The sequence below is a fragment of the Polistes dominula genome, unplaced genomic scaffold, assembly GCF_049000335.1.
Source record: "Polistes dominula isolate Pdom_NZ unplaced genomic scaffold, Pdom_raw_medaka contig_31, whole genome shotgun sequence".
NCBI classification, from domain to species: domain Eukaryota; kingdom Metazoa; phylum Arthropoda; class Insecta; order Hymenoptera; family Vespidae; genus Polistes; species Polistes dominula.
This window is the reverse complement of record NW_028300925.1, coordinates 6,511,558-6,531,932: the sequence shown is the minus strand read 5'-3', so window position 1 is coordinate 6,531,932 and position 20,375 is coordinate 6,511,558. Positions and strand designations below refer to the sequence as shown.

Sequence of the window (20,375 nt, the reverse complement as noted above, 5' to 3'; positions counted from 1 at the left end):
ATTTAATAATTAAAATATTATTTATTTTAATATCTACTCGATATTCCAAATAAATATAAATGCATTGCAGTATTTTTGTTTTATTTATTTTTTTTTTTTTGAACGAATTTTTAATATCTTTTATACTTCATTGTTTGATATTAAATATATAAATAAATAATATTCTAATTAAAATAAAAGTAAATGAATATTTTTTTAGAATGCAAATTTAGAAATTTACTTATTTGTCAATCGATATAAAATTTGTATTGAAATATAAGATAAAAAAAACTATAACAAAACTAAAAGTAAATTATACTCATATACTTGGTTTAACTCTTCCTCTTGAGGAACGATAAGATTTCGAACAAAAAAAAATAAAAAAAAAATAAAACCTCATGCTCATCCGAACGCTGTCTTGCAGATGGTACTAACTAGTGACGTCATCTTCTGTAAACTTGACAAGTTTTACTCTACGTCCTGGAGGGGAAAAGATAAAGTTTTATGTTAGTTTTGCCTAACTAGCAGTTGATCTAATTTTATTGTTGCCCTTTTTGAAAGAATCTCTTTGACGATTTTAATCTTATGATTCATTCGAATTTATTTTTTAATGAATTATGCATTAATGAAATTAACTTATTGATTGTTATACTACTTCATAGTATAATATATAAATAAAAAATTAACCAAAAGTATTTTCATAATTAATTGTCAAAAATAATTGCATACTTCTACCCTCTCCTACCCGAGCTTATCGAAATTAAATAAAAAAATTTTCAAACTTGTAATCTTACAATGTAAAAATATTATTATCTATTATATATATTTTTTATTATATTAATTATCATTAATTATTTATTATTATTATTATTATTATTATTATATTATATTTTTTATTTAAAAATTAATAATTAACTATTATAATAATATTATTTATAAAATATAATTTTGAAAATGATTAATTAATTTCTCCAAAATTACCAAACAACTTTTGAACTATGTTAATGTACGTTTTAATATTTTTTTAAATGTATATATTTTTTCCTTTCCTTTCTTTTTTGTTTTATTTTTTGTTTTTTTCAAGGAAATAATTAAACGCATTAAGATAAAATCCGAGAGTATATTTAGGTCAATTATACATTATCGTAAGCTAATATGAAACGGTTCGCTTCATACTTCCGTTCTTTATTATTCACCAATTCCCCACTCTGACGTAACAAATCTCGATTGATGGAAATGCTCATCGCGAAAGCAAAGCAACGATTATCATTGTCATAGTCATCACTTTTTTTCTCTACCCTTTTTATTCCTTGACATTTCATGGTCGTCACGGTATAACTATACTATGATTTTGAATTAAACGTGATAAATTTATTTCAAACAATCATAATAATCATTTTTAGTTTCGTAACAATCCTATATATAATTTCTTTTTATTTCAAATATACTTTATTTTTTTTCTTTTATTCATTTTATATAAATTACTAATTAAGTATATTAACAATTCATCAAAGCGACATATTTCTATAAAAAAATATTTCACAATCCTAAAATAAAAAAAGAACCTAAACAATTATAATCATAATCGTGTAGCAGGAAACAATTATCATTAGTTACCGATCGTTAATTTTAAGCGCATGCGAATTATCAAAATGATCAAAATATATTCCAATAATAAATATAATTGTATAAATTCTAGAACATTGATATAAAAACATTATAAAAAATCATAGAATATAATTACTTATCAACACGAAGTTAGAAATAGTCAGAGTTGATGATAATATTAATCGTAAAAAATAATGCAATAAGATAGAATATTTATCATCGTGGAATAACTAAACTAGCGGTAGTCGGCTTTTCATATTGACTATTAAATGATTACGAGATTTAACCATTAACGTTAGGAATGTAAAAAAGAAAACATTATGAACAGAAACACCTTTCTCGATCGTTGATCTTCGATCGTTGTTGATCGTTTCAAAGTGTTGCTGTATTTAACCCCGATCGAACCTTCCGCAATTACACGTTCACGGAAAAAGTAAAGAAAAGAAAGAGAGAGAGAGAGTAAGAAAGATAGAAATAATGCAACCAACAACAACTCGTCTCTTTTTCCTTAGACGCCATTTTTTAATAAATGGCTTGTTAACCTAACACTCGCAGTATCTTTCGAAACTTTCACGTATCGTAATGCAACACACGAAAGTACCTTTCATTCAGTTCTTATATACGTTCTTTTCCATCTTGCTTGTTTAAATAATCTTACGAATTTTATTATTATTATTATTATTATCGTTGTTGTCGTGTGAATTTTTTCTCTCTCGTTAATTTCGACCTTTTCTTTTCTTTCTTTTTAATTCTTTTATTTTATCTTAAAAAATAATATTCAAAATACGATCGATAATGTTTAAAAGGTTTGTCGTAAAATTTACATATATTTATTTTATTTTTAATTTATTAAAACAAATACTATTATTCTTATTTCAAAAATTCAAATTTTTATTTTCTCTTTGTGAATATTTGATTTAATTTTTATTTCTTTTATTTAACTTATTGCACTCGTGAGCTCCGCTACGGAGACAATAAAAAAAATTAAAAATTAAAACAAATTGAATTCAGTTTGCAACATATCACACAACTATGATTTTTCTTTTAATTGCACATATGTCATTTATTAATTATAATACGTGAATATGATTTGTTTTCTATTAAAATTGCTTTGTAAGTTGTTTGTAATATATGAAATGAAAAATATAACTTCGAGTGCAAAGGGTTAATATTTTCTCTCATGCACTATATTCGCGAACATTCCTACAATTTTGCAATCTTAAAATGTTCATCAACGATAATTTAAAAAAATACGAAATTCAAAAGAAAAAAAGAAACCGACGAATATATTAAATTCGTACAAATTGCTCAAATATTATTAGGATGACTCCAAATGGCATAGAAGATATTTGTAACATTTATTCTCGACGATATTATCAGAAAATTTTGAACACGAAAATATAACCGAGCCGGTCTCTTTGACATACCCGATGAAAACGTCATCCTCGTAGTCGGTTTAATTAAACGAATTATGCTCGCATAGCGTTACATTCATTTATCAAAGACCTTGTTTTAAAAAGAAAAAAAAAAGAAAGAACGAGACGAGTAGAGAATATCTTCTATCTCTATCTTTCACAGATAAGAGGGTGAGACATACAACGGTGTCTGAGTGAAAGACTATGACAAAGACACTGAGAGATAGAAAACCATTTTGGTGTCTCTTCTAATAACTGTTCTAACGTCAAGGAGACCTAATACTTCACGATTTCAAAGCACACACACACATACTTATAGAGACGAGAATACCTCTTTAATCTAGTGGTATAAGTATTGCACGCTAGAAAGCATGGTAAACCTAACTGATGTGAGAGGATTAAAAAGAAAGAAAAGAAAAGGTTTTGATTCAATAGATCGTACGCGACCTATTTAATATTCCTCTTTAATTTAGATGCAAAAGCTATTTTTCCACGTGTAACGTTCAAACGACTGTGAAGTGTAATTATGCAAAATTATTGTTCTATTGTTTATTTTTTCTCTTGAATTGATCGAAAGAAAAATAATTAAGGATAACTTTTACTTTTTGATTTACAAATCAAATTGATATATAATTGTATTGATACATCAATACAATTATATTATATATCGTTATTAATTATAATCAAATTTATTAAACTTTTATTATCAATTTATTTTTAATTTTTATTATAATTTTTTTATAATTTATTTATATTATTATTTGCTTTTTCTTACAATATTTTTTAAATATTTATTGCAAGATACGACTGAAATTTCAAAATAATTTTTATATATATATATATTTATAATTAAATCCAAGTAAACAAAAAAAAATAGCAATAGAGTGTAATAATTTGATATTAGGTAAATTAAAAGTAATATCATTTTTATATAATATTAACAATTATTTGATAATAATTATAGTGTATCAATAGTTTATATATTCCTGTTAAAACTATAATCCCCATAAAAACAAAATTATAATTTAACGATATTTATACTCTTTACAAATATCAGTTTAATAATAATAACTGATCTAAATTATAAATAATCCAATTAAAATGAAATTAAAAAGATAGTATAATATTTATGATGATAATGATGATGATAATAATATTATCGCAAAATTCAAATGAATAAGATCAACTTACACACACACGTGTGTGCTTATTCTTAATTTACTCTGAGAATTTCTGATCAAATCAGATTCATTGACTGGATATTCACGTCCGGTTTCTACAGTGCCAAGAAAAACTTCACTTTACATATCGTGCGTGTCCAAGCTCGGGGAGAGTACCAAGAAGAAATTTCATTTATCAGTAACGTCTGAAACATCCCCACACATGTTCTTACTGGGTCACATTTTCCTCTCCATAAAATATATATGTATATATTCTCATTGCTGCTAAATGTTTGCCATGAGTTTTGCTTAACGCGTCTCGATTTACTTAAGCCTCTTTCATACGTGTGTTGTTGTGTGTGTTATTTTAATTACATGCACAAGGTCACGATTCCCCCCTTTCTCTCTTCGTTTAACCCGTTTCGTTAGCGAGAAATGCAAGTATTCTCAAGTAGGAATGCATAAAAGCGTTTTTAAATTGTATATTTCGACGTTTGTACGTAAGTAAAATTTATGTAAAGGAAAAAGGAAAAAAAATAATGTCGATAACCAATTTGCATGTACCTACATATGTAGAAATTATTTTTCTTATCGCTTGACTTATTCGTTCATTTTATTTTTTTTTATCTTTTTTTTATTTTTTTATTTTTTTTTTGTTCTTGTTATAAATTACGGACCATGAGATTGCATAACGCGTTTCTTTTATTTTTTTTAACATACTTGTTACTTACCTCATTTTTTATTTTATCGATAAAATAAATAGGCGTCCTTGAAAAATGTTTTGTATTTTTTTTTTTTTTCAAGAAATCGTTATCGAGTGATGATTCATTTGTGGAATTTATTATTCTATTTCTTGTCGCGTGTTTAAAAAAAGGTGATCAAATGTTCTTGTGGCTTTATATATAGATAGATATATGTGTTTGTATTTATATGTAAATCATACTTTGATGCAACACTACCAGCGCATATGTTGTTCAGATAAATGTGAAGTGTCATTACGTGAAATTACTATTGCATTATTTCTCTTGAATTAAGTCAGAAAAGATTTGGGGACTTTTTTTAATCTTAGGATAATAATAATCAAATAATAATTACAATTATTAGTAGATTATTAAATCTATTGACAAACAATGCATTCCTATTTACATTTATTAATGTGGTATGTAGAGTGAACGTTGTTTCATTTTATTTACATGAAATTATAATTGCATTATTATTCTTGGATTTATTCAGAAAATATTTAGGGACATTATTTTCGGATAATAATAATCAAATAATAATTATAATTATTAATAGATAAAATCTATTGAGAAACAATGCATTTCTATTTATATTTATTGATGTGATATGCATATTGAACATTGTTTCAATTTCTAGGATAATGGAGAACCATTTATTGAATATTTGTACTAAATTATTGTTAAATAAAAATATTTAACAAACATGGTAGAGATATTCGACTACCTTAAACTTAAAATCATCTTAAATTTACTATTCACCCTTACTACGTTCAAGTTTGCTAACTTTCTCTGAAAAGAATGTTATAAGTATGTTATTAACGTTTCGATATATATATACATACACATACATAAATACGCATTCTCGAAGGAAGATAATATATCAAACAGTGTTACGATCTAACACGATAGGAAACTATTGGAAGATAATCTACGCTCGTTAATCTCGATAAAACAACTTATCTAAGTATTTACCAACATTTATTCTCATTTATCGAATATAAAAGACATTCCAATTAATAGCAATTAATTATTGTCTCATTCATCTTCTTTTCAATGATTAGATTCAATTAATTCTTATTAAAAAAAAAAGACTATCGAAATAAATTATGATTATTTTCTTAATTTTTTTTGTTTTTTTTTTACACACAATGTTAGAACATAAAAATATTTCATCTTGACTAATTTAAAATGTAAAACAATAAAATGTACTCAATTAAAACTTTGATTTATTAAGTTTTTTAATAAGATTTTTGATTAATATTGTTAATTGATATATTTTATATAATATATAATATATAAATATTTTATATTTAATTAAAATATAAATATTTATATTTTTATATTTTATGTTTTATTCAAAATTATATAAAATTATATTTTATATTTTATATTTTATTATTTCTATTTATAAAATATAAAATATTTATATAATTAAAATATAAAATAAAAATTTTTTATATAATTATATAATCACTATAAACAATCAATATATTATATTTTTATTCGACGAATTCATTTAAGTAAAAGAAATAATGGATAATAATAATTAATATTATTAAAAAATTTATAAATGATAATAAAAATGCTTCTATACATTATACTAATGATTTTTGTCCCATTCAAAAATTTATAACATTCAGAACTACATTGATCGAGCAAAACACTGTACAAAATAATTAAATAATTAAACAATAAAAAAATATATTAATTAATCAATTCTATTATATTATAATATAACTATTCATCAAAAAACAATTTAATAATCATTTATATTGCATACAAATATTTCATTATAAATAAATAAGAATTTATTTAAAAATATGTAAAAAAAAAGATTCCCCTATTGACCCGTTAAATAGCAGACTTGTATTTATGTATAAAAGAATAAAAAAAAAAGAAAAAAGGGATTGGCGCCTTATATTATCGAATCATAAATATGCAAGAATTTAGCACATGTAAAAAATCGAACAAAAAAAATAAGAAAGAAATAGAATATTTTATAAATAATCATTTGAGTCGTTTTGTATATCCAAGAAGTTTGTTCGATAACGACGAATCGGCTCTTTACTCCTTCCCCACCCCCCCCCTATCTCTCTCTCTTTCTCTCACACACACATAATCAGCTTGCATCGTTGACAGAAAGTGACGCAGGGGTATTTCTCGAGGTCGGTGTTAGCTGCTTATGCGTTCCTTGTAATTAGAATGAGAACACGTAGATTGAATACTCAATGAAGGAAGAGAACTAAAGTAACTTCTGTCGGTAGATAAAAACCAAAAAAAAAAAATGGAGAGAAAAAAAGAAAAGAAAGAAAAAGAGGAATCGTTAGTAGTCTGGGAAGTTACCACAGTGACTGGGCATTTCTTCCTTGGTTAAAACGTATCCCCCATATTTCTTCCACCAACCCCTTTTCTACAGATCCCACCACTACTTCCAACCTCATTCCCCCATTATATACACTATCAACCCTAACTCAATCTACTACTACTATTTTATCATTCTCTTATTCATCACTTTCTTTTCATAAATCCTCTTTCTAACTTTTTTACATTGAGATATACGCATAGAAACATATTATTATAGTCAAAGTTAAGAACAGAAGAATAAAAGTAGACTAATTTTCGGGTTTCACCCTTTTATGTTAACCGTGGAAAAAAGGAAAGAGGAAAAAAAATGGGATAACGATTACCCGCTGAGACGACGACGACACCCTTTTCCTTTTTCCTTTTCCTAATTCTAATTCTACTACTTCTACTATTTCTACTACTTCTACTACTACTACTGCTACCACTACTACTACTACTACTACTACTACTACTACTACTACTACTACTTTGAGAGTGTATTTCAGCATGATAGCTAATTACATAGTGAGAACTACCTTTTCTCGAAAACCTTTTTCGTTTTTTAAAAGTCTTCCTTTCTTCCTTTCTTCCTTTCTTTCTTTTTTCCTTTTTTTCCCCGTCTCATTTGGAATTTCAATCGGATAAGCTATTCTTCTCTAACACCCACGCTACGATAATTCGAATCTTTCTTTCTTTCTTCTACGATTTCCACTGAATAAATATTTGAAGAGAGAAAAAGAAGAAGAAAAAGAAAGCTTTTCGATTTTCTGAAAGTAAAAATTTCAATTTCAATAATTTGAAATTATCTTTTATTTCAACGATTGGTAATCGTTGATTAATTGATCAAATTCATTTCTAATTCTATTTCATGTTTGTTCATTTTCAAATTTGATTACTTAATATTTTTCTCATATTTCATTTAATTTTGAATTATCTTATATTACTTTCAATTTCTACGATAAAATAATTGATCTATCAACTTAATTTGTTCACAATTTTTATTGTAATTTTGTATTCTTTCTTAACTTATAATTTTCTTTTCTTTTTTTTGTTTAATCTTCCATTATCGTGTTTGAAGCAATAAATCATTGATCGATTGTTACGATATCGTATAAATAATATGAATATGAAAAAAAAATGACAGAAACATATTGAGACAGGAATATGTTAAAATATATGAGTAGATGTAATATTATTTGCTTCCGCAAGAATAATTCATCGATAGTAACTGACATTGGCATAATTGAAGACACGATAATAGAATAAAATAATGTTCAAATTACTCATCGATAACTGATATGTAAGTACTAAAAAAAAAAATAAAAATACATAACAAATAGAACAAAAAAAATATAGCCTTCAACTGTATCAACAAAAATACGGAAAATATGCAATTAAAATTGCATCATTATGTCATATGTGTGTATAATTAAAATGCAAATGGTGAGTTAAGTTGAAATATTTATCTGACAATTGTTTCCAAAATTATTCTAACAACTGATATCGGTAAAAAAAAAAAAAATTATAAAATAATGGCCACCGATGTCCTTCCATTTAATGTGAAGTCTATTTTACGCAGTGAATTTTGAACAAACAAACGAGAAGATAAAAAATAAAAAAACAAAAGAAAAAAAATACAAAGTATGAGTGGGTATATATATATATATATATATATATAATTCAAATGTGAGATCGTTGGAAAGATTTTTTTCGAAAAAGGGGCAACAGATGGCAACGGACTAAAAGGAAAGGACCAAAACCGAGGAAAAAACAGAAGGACGATAGAAAAAAAATTTATGGATAGATATAAATTAGGATACAAATTATGCAGAAAAATCTACCGACTTCAAAAAACATTAATTAAATACAAATTGATTCCGAAACAATAAATCTAACACATAACCGATTAAAACCTAGATAAAAATAAATCATCTTATTTCTTAAATAAAATAAAAAAATAAATAAATAAAAATCTTCGAATTAAATAGACTTCAACTTGGTATCGGTGAGAAATAAAATAAATGTCCGCATAATTAGACCCAATTATAACTCGAAACTTGAACGAATCAGTTCGCCGGAAAAATTCAACGATAGGGGATGGTTGATGGTTGTTGATGGTCGCAACGATGATGATGGCGGATCGTTAAAAGGGACATACAACAAACACATATTACTCACGGACAAAAATCGATCTACCACGTCGGATTGGTTTCTTCGAAGTACCGAATGCGTGACCGGATGCGGACTGATCATTCCGTCCAACTATCTTAGGTTTAACTTTCGTCCCACTGGTTATATTGTAATAACGAAGGTAAAGGTACGCACGCAGTCAGAGTACACGTTTATGAAGGTGAAGGTGAATGAATGTACAGTATATTGTTGTTTAAGTATCTCAGTATGTGTATATATATTTTACACATACAATTTATTTGTAGGTGTATCGAAGGAAAAAGAGAAGTGTCGCGTGGGTTGTAAAAGCTCGTTAACCGATCTCATTCGATCTATCTATCTTTCTCTTTCTTACACAGGACACAAAAGACTAGTAGATTACTAAACAGATAACAAATGGAAAGATCCTGTTTTGGTCGAGTTTTCTTTCTTTTTCCTTTTTTCCATTTTTTTTTTTAAGGGGGTATATAAATGCATCTTATTTTTTTCCAATATTTGTAATATAAAAACTGCATTTTATTGTTTATTTTTATTTTTTATACTTATACACTAAAAAATGCATTTCTTTTTATTTTTTTAATATTTTTATTTTACTTTTTTTTTATTCATCCCCTACAAGCATAACCCCATGAAAATAACTATAAAAGTTATATCGTCGAATGAGTCATATTGTGAATTATGAAAACAAATTGAACGCAACGTACGTCAGAGTGTAATCATTCCTATTACTTTCGCTTGACTAATGTTGCAACACTTACATAAGTAATACGATTTTGTAAGTGTTCGTATTAATCTGTAGAATAGACAATTTATTGGTTGATAAAAATTAAATGTATCTCTACGATAATGATATCTTTTTTGTCACGGTTAATTGATCATCACGAATAATCTAAAAATCGTGTTAGATTAATAGTAGTACATGGTTTAATTAATTGGTTTTTTTTTATATACGTAACATGCTTTATTTGTATCGATCGATGAATTTGAAAATTACTACGTGAAGAAGAGAGAGAAAGACAGAAAAGAAAGTAATAACATATGCGTTGCAACAAGCATAAAACACAAAACACGTCGATGATGGTTCAACGAATAGCCAGCGTGAATGGTTTTAAAACCAGCTCTAAAAATATCTCAAACCAACTACCAAGATAAGTCCGAAACTCTCGAAAGTATGGTGTTCTGGTGGGCGGTTTATTAATGGGGCTCGGATTACTAAAAATCAAAATGATCGTAGGCGTAGGTGCTGCTATAGATCTTTAACCGTACCGATTTGACCTAATACTAAAAACACCATTGTGACAATATTATTTATGAAGTAAAAAAAAAAACAAATGCATCAAATTCAAAAATGAATGCCCACTTTAAAAAAAAATTTATATGGACGATCTTGTTCAATTTATTACAATACAATTCTATTATACTTATAATCAAATTTGATATATTATAATTTAATTCTCATCTCATTTTCATAATTTAATATTCTACGTTTAGTTGCATACAATTTTTGAATATAAAAATGTTATCTTTGCAATATAAAGATTCGATTGAAAATTAAAACAACAAAATATACGATGTAGTTGAACCAACACACAATTCACGTTCTAATTACATTATGTGATCACGAATAAAATGCATGGGAATAAAAATAGAAAGGATTAGATAAAAAAAGGAAAAAAAATTTTTTGGAACAAAAATAAATGTAAGATCTAGTTCAGTTTTGTGAAAACAAACAAGTATGTAAGTGCATGAAATCGAATTATTATTGTTATTCATTCATCATCATCATTATTATTATTAGATCGACATAGTTGTTTATTAGTAGAGTCTCGATGTTTTAGTGGCTACATCGAACCCTATAACAAATATAAACATATGCATATACATATAAAATTTATATATATATATATCGAAAGTAGTATTCCCTCATATGCTGGGCTCCTTGCAAATAAACCGATGCTCGTAAATCCCCCTTTTGGGTGGAGGCTTTTCAACGGGTCCGGTGTCTATTAAAATTCCGGAACAACAGCTGGACAAGATGGTTTTAATAGTTCTTAAGTTACACCACCCAAACAATTTTTTTAATATATAAATGTTTGATCAACAATCGATAAGAAAATCGTTTAAATGCTTTTATCTTTCTCGAATTTTTACCAATTAATTGTATGTATTATTATTATTTTTACAATTAAATTTAATTAATATTTGTTTTATAATAAATAATCTTAACACGATTTATTTATTGATGATTATTCATTTGAAATTATCAAATATATTTGATAGAATTCCTGCATAATAATATCATTGTCGTTTTTTTTTTATAAACTAGAAATAAATTTATTCTAAATAGAATACATAGTATTATCTTTATTGTAAAATAGCAATTTGAAAAAAATAAAAAAAAAGGAAACAGAAATTATAATTAAAATGTCTCTAACACTAATTCTAATTCTAATTCTAATTCTAATTCTAATTCTAATTCTAATTCTAATTCTAAAATCCGGAACTTGACTGGGAAGAACAAAAAGTGTGTCACCAGTAACGTATAAAAGTGAGAGTTGTGGAAATTAACCAGTGGAACGATTCACAGCTGTTCAAATCGACCAGACAATATAAAAGTCTAATCAAAATAAAAGATAAAGAGAGAATAACAAAAAAAAACAAAAGAAATAATGAAAAATAAGTAACAAAAAGTAAAAACAGTGAGTGAGAGAGAGAGAGAGAGAATGGAAGAATATAACGATGAACTTCAAAAACATTTTGAAATTCTTGAACGTTTTGAACGTTTTAAACATCTTTCTTGGTTGGAAGCGTAAGAGTTACGACAGTTGCGGACATACACGCTCGGCCTAAATACGAATTGGGAACACCGCGACCAAAAATCGTGTCTCGGGCTGCTGCCCTCTTCTTCTTCTTCTTCTTCTTATTCTGTATTGCGGTTCTGCTCAGAATAAACGCAGAAGATTTCTTTTCGTCGTCTTCTCATCGTCAGCGTCATCGTCGTTGTCGACAACGCACACATGCCATCGCAAAGTCGTCGTTGTTGTTTTTCGTTTACGTTTTCTCTTTCCCTTTCCCCCTTCATTGCAAGTCCTACCGCGAATTGTACAATATGTGTTTCCGGTGGTATCACCAAACATATTTTGGCAATGATATCATCCTAAACCTCATGAGAGGATATAATATCTTTAGTTGAGTCAAAGAAATATTAATCAGAATCGTTGGAAAAATCACTTTTTGGTTTTATGTTAGATGATATCAGGTATAACCACAAATATATTCTTACCATTTTTATTATTTGTTTCTATCGTATATAACAAACATTTTATTGTTCATCTTATATTTGTTCAAGAATATTTTTTATGATATTACAATAAATAAATATTAAATATTATAGGAGATATATTGTTGAGTTTGAATTATTTTCTTAAAAGTTGATTTGACTAGCGTTTATATTCTAATATCAAAAATCTTACTTTGTATGCATAGTATTAAATCAAAAATTCAAATTTTATTTTATAAAAAAATAAAAACGAGAGGAAAGTTATTAGATTACTTTGTATCATACATTTCTATTAATTAATATGACAAGAACATTTGTGAATATCTGATTAATATTTTCTATATTTTAAATATAACATAAGTAATACACCAAAAATTTGATTTATAAAATCTTTTGTCCACCTACCAGAAATACATTTATCCTAAAAAACATGAAAAAAGAAGGAAAGAAAAAGATGCCGCATGTGTGGCGTTAATCTTGCTCAAACGCAATGTGTATCTTTTTTATCTACCTTCCTATCTTTCTATTATTTCTAGCAAATTTTGTATTTTTTTTTTTTTTTGAAACGATAAAATTACCAAAGTTAAAAAAGAAAATTATAAATAAAAAAAAATTTATTATAGAAAATGAAAAATATAATAGTCCGCATGAAATAGTTGCACGATACAACATATAACATTTCGTAAGAATAATCTTTATCTGTTGTGTGTGACGTATCATGGCAAAAGTCAAAGGCGGCGTCTAGTTCTACGAGTAGTAACATACAAGTGTGATTATCTGGAAATGAAAAAGAGGACAACGAGTAATAATCGTGAGCATGATCTCTTTCTATCTCATTTTATTCTTTTCGTTTTTTTTCTATTTTTTTTTTCTTTTCCTCTCATTGACTTTACTCATTTTTATAACATCTTATTTAGCAACACAAGAGAAATAGAGAACGAAAAAGAAAGAAAGAGAGAGAGAGAGAGAAAGTAGTACATGTAATTAGAGATTAATCGTTCGCTAATTTTATTTCTGAACTTCGGCATACTTTAAAATCTCGCGTTTTACTACCGCGAAGGGGAGATAAGATTCTTATGTAAATGCGTAACACACACTCACTGGTAACTTGCTTGCTTTTATCTTGTACATACTCTTTCATTCAATGTAACTAAGAGAATGAGATTAAAAAAATAAAAAGAAATATCAAAAAGTATTAACTACGAAAGGAAAGAAAATCATCTTATTAAAGAAAATATAAAGAAAAAAGATTTGTTTACGATAATTTAATAATACATGCGAGAAAAATGAATATACAAATTATATGAAAGGTAAAAATATAACGCATTCTCCAAAGTGAGAATTTGAACGATGATGATGATGCACCCGAAATGAACCGAAATTCCAAGGTATTTATGTGTGCGTTTAGGTGAAATATATATCCATGTCCAAAATATCCAGAGTTCGAGCTTCGAAATCAGTTAACCATGCGCTCGTTCAGTTTAGCTCGTGAGACGAGTTGGTATCGCATTTCCTCATAGTTTCTAACATCTTTTCTGACGTTACTTCTAACGTCCTTTCTAATGTTCTGACTGACCGATGCAGGTAATATACATACACATATATATATATATATATAAACTGATGCTCATTCGAGAGATAATCTTAAAAAATTCTTCAAAGAGATAGAGAGATAAAAAGAAAGATTGAAACATTAGGAAAAGAGAAAAAGAGAAAGAGAAATAAAGTGAGAATGAATCTTCCCATCCAAAAAGTTTTTCTCATGCGGGTTGACCTCCCATATATGCTGACATTTTCCCCTACTCTTCTGCTAATAAAGCTCAATTACTTGATTAGTGGGTTAAAGCGGGATACACACACACATTTGTGACGAAACAACCATAGATAAAATATTCCTAACTTACGTATTATATTCTACGTACAAAATGTGTATATACGTATGAATGTATAGTATAATATGAGCGAATGGTATGTGTGTGCGTGTTTGTGTTTTTTATGCCTCTGTGATAATTTTAACCCACTTGACGAAATTTTATCTATACAAACAAACGTATTCGTGTTCGACCTAAAAATTGAGAAAATAATTGAACTCGATGAATCGGAAAACACTAGGAAACGTTAGTTATCGATAAAAACTTGACCCCCTTTTTACACGCACGTCCTTCGCACCTTTAATACCTATGCATGTAAGTGTATACTTATATAAATGCCATTCCAATGGATTTTTTATTACTTATGCTTCAAGGAATCAACTGATTTCTGTAATTAACTAACTTTATTATCTTGTACCTATCTTTCACTTCATAAGAATTAATTTTTTCTTCTAATAATAATAATTATTATTATTATACATATAAACATAATGTTACATACATTTCTAATCATTCTTGCTCAAAGGCTTAAGAATTATTACAAAATTAAAGGTTAATATATACATAATATTAAATTAAAATTTTTATTAATAATAAATTATATAATATTAAAGGTTAATATATATAATTAAATTATATATAATATTTTCGTATTATATCTATCACAATATTTTTGTATTCTATCTATCACATATTTATTTGATAATATACATTTTGATGACAATAATATTCTACAGCATATTAATTATTATTATTATTATTAATATATATATAAATTTAATATTTTTTATTATTATTATTAAATATTATACAAGGGTGGGTTTAAAAGTATTAAGCCTAAACTTTATGTTCTATAATAAAAAATTATTGACTATGTTAGACTCAAAACTTTTCAACCTATCCATATATTTTATTTAACTATAATATTTCGATATTATATGAAAAGAAGTTTTCTATTTTGAATGGACTAAAATAGAAATGCAACGATTACTATTCGTTTTTAACAGCAAACTAATGTTAAATGGTAAACAGTTTTCCATAGAAAAATACCTTAAGTTCGCGATTGATAAATAATTCAGTTGGTTTGTCTATCGAAAACGCGAGTAATTTTAAAACGTACTTTCATTTGAATACGAATTTTTTAACGGATTGTCCGACGCAAAAGTTAAAGCAAAAAGAAAAAAACAATAAACGTTTCAAGGGGAAATACATGGGTCCTTGTCATGCCTACCACGTTACGCAACACGATGATGAGTATTAAAAGTAACTAACACGCTAGTTCAATATACACGTATACGAACAAGGGGTCTCGCATACGCTTTTTCCTTTCATTTTTTTGATCAAGATGATATTAGAAATCAAAGAATCATTGACTGGGTCTCAACTTGTCAACATTAATCCAATAGTACAAATTTTTAATTAATTTTCTTTCATAAATGCCCTAAGTATGCTTGAACATGACTATTAAAGTTCTGGAAATCAAATATTTATGAAATATTTAATGGTAATCAAAATTCGTAAACAAGTCATTTGATATACAATATTAATTGAATTTTATTCTAGAATTGTAATTGTAATTAATTGTTGTAGTTGTAAAAAATAAATTATTTATTCCAAGTTTTTTTATTAATCAAATTTTAATTATCTCCACACACAAAAATTGTGTATTTAAATAAAATAAAAATATTACTATAAAGATATTATATGTATACTCGTATGTGTAAATGATTCGATTTGATCTACGTGAACGATTGTGTCGATAAAAAAACAAACACACAAAGAGACATTGAACGCGTTTTATAAAAATCACGAAGAGTTTAACCATTTGATATCACATTCTCGAATCACCAAGTCAAATCGAACATTAACACTATGAAAAATTGTACGCATATAGGTGTATATGTTGATATCTACATAAAAGCGATTCTCCGATCAAAAGTTTTCCGTTGTATTCTTTAAATCTTCTGTTTTATTTTTATCAGGTATATTTATTGACTCATTGTGCATTGAACTCGAGATTCTATACGCGATGATAGTTATCATGTTTAATTATAACAATCTTATTAAATATCAAATATTTTATTTTTCTTGATAACTTTTTACTTATTAAATTGTAAAAAAAAATCGAACTTGTGACTGGTTTTACAGAAATATGAGGTTTTATCGATAAGTAAATAAACCTATGGAGATACGAATCTTTATGAAGTTCACTTTTTCGTAAAGCATAAATTCATGAATGAATTATTGAATTGAATATTGAATAATTCATGTTAGAATTTATAAACGAGTATTCCATTAAAAAAATTAATTAACAAAATAAATATATTTATATGATCGAAATATTTGAAAAAGTTATCACTTTTACGCGATGCATTTAATTCATGATTGAAATTCATATGAGAGAATTTTGACGAGCAATCAATTTAAAATTTTATCAAAAAAAAAACCAATATTCCTGTGTGATGCAATTATTTAAAAAGCTATCACTTTTTCATGAAGCACAAATTTCGTGATCGAAATTCATGAGACAATATATTACGACGAGCGATCGATTGCAAAATTTTATGTCGACAAAAGATATCAAACACGTGATCCAATTATTTAAAATAAAAAATGTAAAAAAAAGGATCACTTTTTCCACCGAAAATAAAATCAAAATTTGAAATTCAGATTGAAAATGATCAATTAATGAGAAAATGACGAGCCTTCTTATATCGTTACACTAATCGTCGAAAAAAAAACGTGATCCAATTATGTAAAAAAAAAATAAAAAAGAGAAAAGATACAAGATTAAAATAATCCATGACCATAACATAGATAATATTCTCTCTAAAGATATTTTCTATTAAACTCGTTAAGAGAGAACTTATCTATCTCTCTAACATTAGAGAAGAATAAAAAAGAGGGCTTGGTGTAAGATTTGTTCATTCCTAATCTGTGAGAGCGGTGCGTTTAGGTGGCTACTTAGGATGATCGTCACGTAGGAAACGAGTTGGCCCTTGGTGGCCTTCTTAGCCGGTGCACGAGAAAAAGAGGCCGCTCCTATTATTAAGGAAAAAAAAAAATGAGAAGAAGAAAAAAAAAATAATATGTATAACGTTCATGGGTTTTCGTTTAAACCAGCACGAATCCATCCATCTCTCTCGTTCTTTTCACCATAAGAAAATAAAATAAAAAAAAAACCAACTAGAATAAGAGAGGAAGAAGAAGAAGAAGAATAAAAAAAGCAAAAGAAGAAGAAGAACAAAAAAAAACGAAAACGAAGAAAAAAATTTTAGCAAAGATTCCATGCTCTTGGATGTTGTTGGCTAGCAGCAATAGCAACAGCATCAGCAACAGTAACAGTAACAGTAACAGCAGCAGGCCAGTCATCGGCCATCGGCTTCACCTCATCCTTGCTTCTCTCCCCCCAAAAAGCATCTGCGGACTCCCGAAACACGTCAGCGCAGCATCCTTCTTCCCTTCTACCTGGGAACGATTTAAAGAGAAAGAAAGAGAGAGATGGAATGAAATATTCTCTCCTCACCTGGCCCCTTACTCCCTCTCTTTCGCTCTTTCTCTCTCATTCGCATCACGTTTATACCAACTACATTATTTCCCTTTATCTTATTTTTCAGTCCATTCAGAGAACCGGCTATCGTCCAGTATTACTTCTCCCTCTCTTTCTTTTCTTGCTACTCTCATACCTTCTATCTTTTGTCAATCGGTCTTGTCCACTGAACCAAACCATCTCTTTCTCTTTCTCTCCCTCTCTCGGTCTTGTCCACTGAACCAAACCATATCTTTCTCTCTTTCTTTCTTTCTTTCTTTCTTTCTTTCTTTCTTACTCACTCATTGCAATTCCCTTGAAACATGAATGGCACTGACGGTCAAATCGTGTACTCTTTTATTTTTCTCTTTCATATTCCAGAGGGAAAAAAATATTTGGTAATACTTTTTTTTGATCATTTGTACATGGACAACATTTGTTTATTTTATGTCTGTTTTACCGAATAACCTGCGTGCGATTTTGTGTACATAAGAAAAAAACAACAGAAACTTTCGAGACGGCCTATAATACATAAAAAAATAAAAACAAACGTTTCCTTGAATTTTCGGTGCAATATTTCCACGTCAAAATAACAGAAAAAGAGGGTTTGTAAATTTACAATAATAAAATTACGATCGAATTGAAGTAGAAGATGAAATGAGTGGAGGGAACAATTTTATGACGGTCACGGTTACTTTGATCATAGATTCAACATGCGTGTCCTCTGTGACTCTCTTCGTTCCGCGTAGGTGTGTGCACGGAGAAAATAAAAAAGAAATAGAAAAAAAAATATCTATAAACGTACGCGGAAAAACAATTACAAATTTTTTTTTCTTATCGGTAATTGTTCCTTTTGCGATGGTGGTTAAGACTCCGGAAAGGTTATACGGACTTCATCAAACGAATGAACAATGAGTATCGTCAACTACGATGTTTATGATCGTACGGTATGAATTCAAACAAAGTTTAATTAATATAAATACACGAGTTGGTCTCATTGAAACAACAGCGTCATTACTATCTAAACGAGTTTTACATATTCATATTGAAGTTAGAATACAATTTAGAGAAGAAAAAAAAGTAATACTGTGGAATAAAATTTATTGCAAATTTTTAGCCGACTAGATCTCAAAAATTGACTTACGTGCTATTAGAAATAAATTATTTCAATTTGTCAGAATTGTTCCGAGGCTTTTTTTTAAATTACTTTCTTTTTTTTTGTATCAATTGTTTTTTACATAATGATGTTTAATAAACTTACCTTGAACGACGAGGAGTAGAGTTATCAAAGCGATCACTCGGATATGCATCCTTTTAATCTTAATTTTCCTTGAGATGAAGGATCACTGTAATCGATGTGACGACGAATTGATTTTGAAATTATTTATTAAAAAAAAAAATAACATAAAACCAATGAAATTTCTTTAAGATAACAAAGAAAGGATCAAGACACAATGGCACTTGTGATTAAATTAATGCAAAAATCAAATGCAAAAATTAAAATATAAAAACGTTTCACTAAACTCAGGCCTACGTTCGTCTCTTGTTAAACGATTAGCTTAACCGTAATTAATCGTTAACTTTTACTTCACGAACGTGGAAGAGTATAATCAAAGTTGCGTCCCGAAGGGTATTACACTGAATAAGGAAATCGAACACGTATCCACCGATTCGATGTGGATACTAAATAGAAACTGAGAGAACGGGCGCGCGTGGTATCCGAAGAACGGCGGCTGAATCGCGCCCCCGGCTTTTTACGGGGACCTGCGCACTACGATTGTGATCTAAACGCGCAGCTCTATTGCGCAGTCATGCATATTACCGCCAAAATCAAATTTTATATCCGATTTTGCATTAAAACTTATCTATACTTTTCTAACTTTATTATTATATATATGTTTGTTTTATATAAATATATATATATATATATATATATATATATATATATATATATATTATAAATAGTAATATATAAATAATATAGTCGAATAAATTTGAAATAAAATTATATTAAGTAAAAATGAAAAGTGTATATAATACAAGTCGAAAAATTTTCAATATCGACTAACAAGAATTGGCTTTTTTTTCTTTTAAATACAAATGAGTTTGACCGAAAAAAGAATTATTTCTATGCTAGGCTCAGTACTTTTCAACATAGAAAAATAAACAAGTAATAATATAATAAAATAAGAAATAACATTACTAATATGCAAATTAAATAATAAATTAAATATACATAAATGATAATTAACATTTCTTAATCTTATTTTATTTTTTTTAT

The 20,375-nt window shown here is 27.4% G+C and overlaps 1 protein-coding gene across 1 annotated transcript in view; it reads right to left on the bottom strand.

Moving 5' to 3' along the window:
• The window catches only part of LOC107073964 (opioid-binding protein/cell adhesion molecule), a 79,756-nt gene extending 59,955 nt beyond the window's left edge, over window positions 1-19,801 (bottom strand). The window contains exon 1 of the mRNA XM_015334945.2: window positions 19,356-19,801. Coding sequence (XP_015190431.1) covers window positions 19,356-19,404 — 49 coding nt within the window. The 5' untranslated portion in view covers window positions 19,405-19,801. The remainder of the gene's footprint in view (window positions 1-19,355) is intronic.
• Window positions 19,802-20,375: the final 574 nt, after the last annotated feature.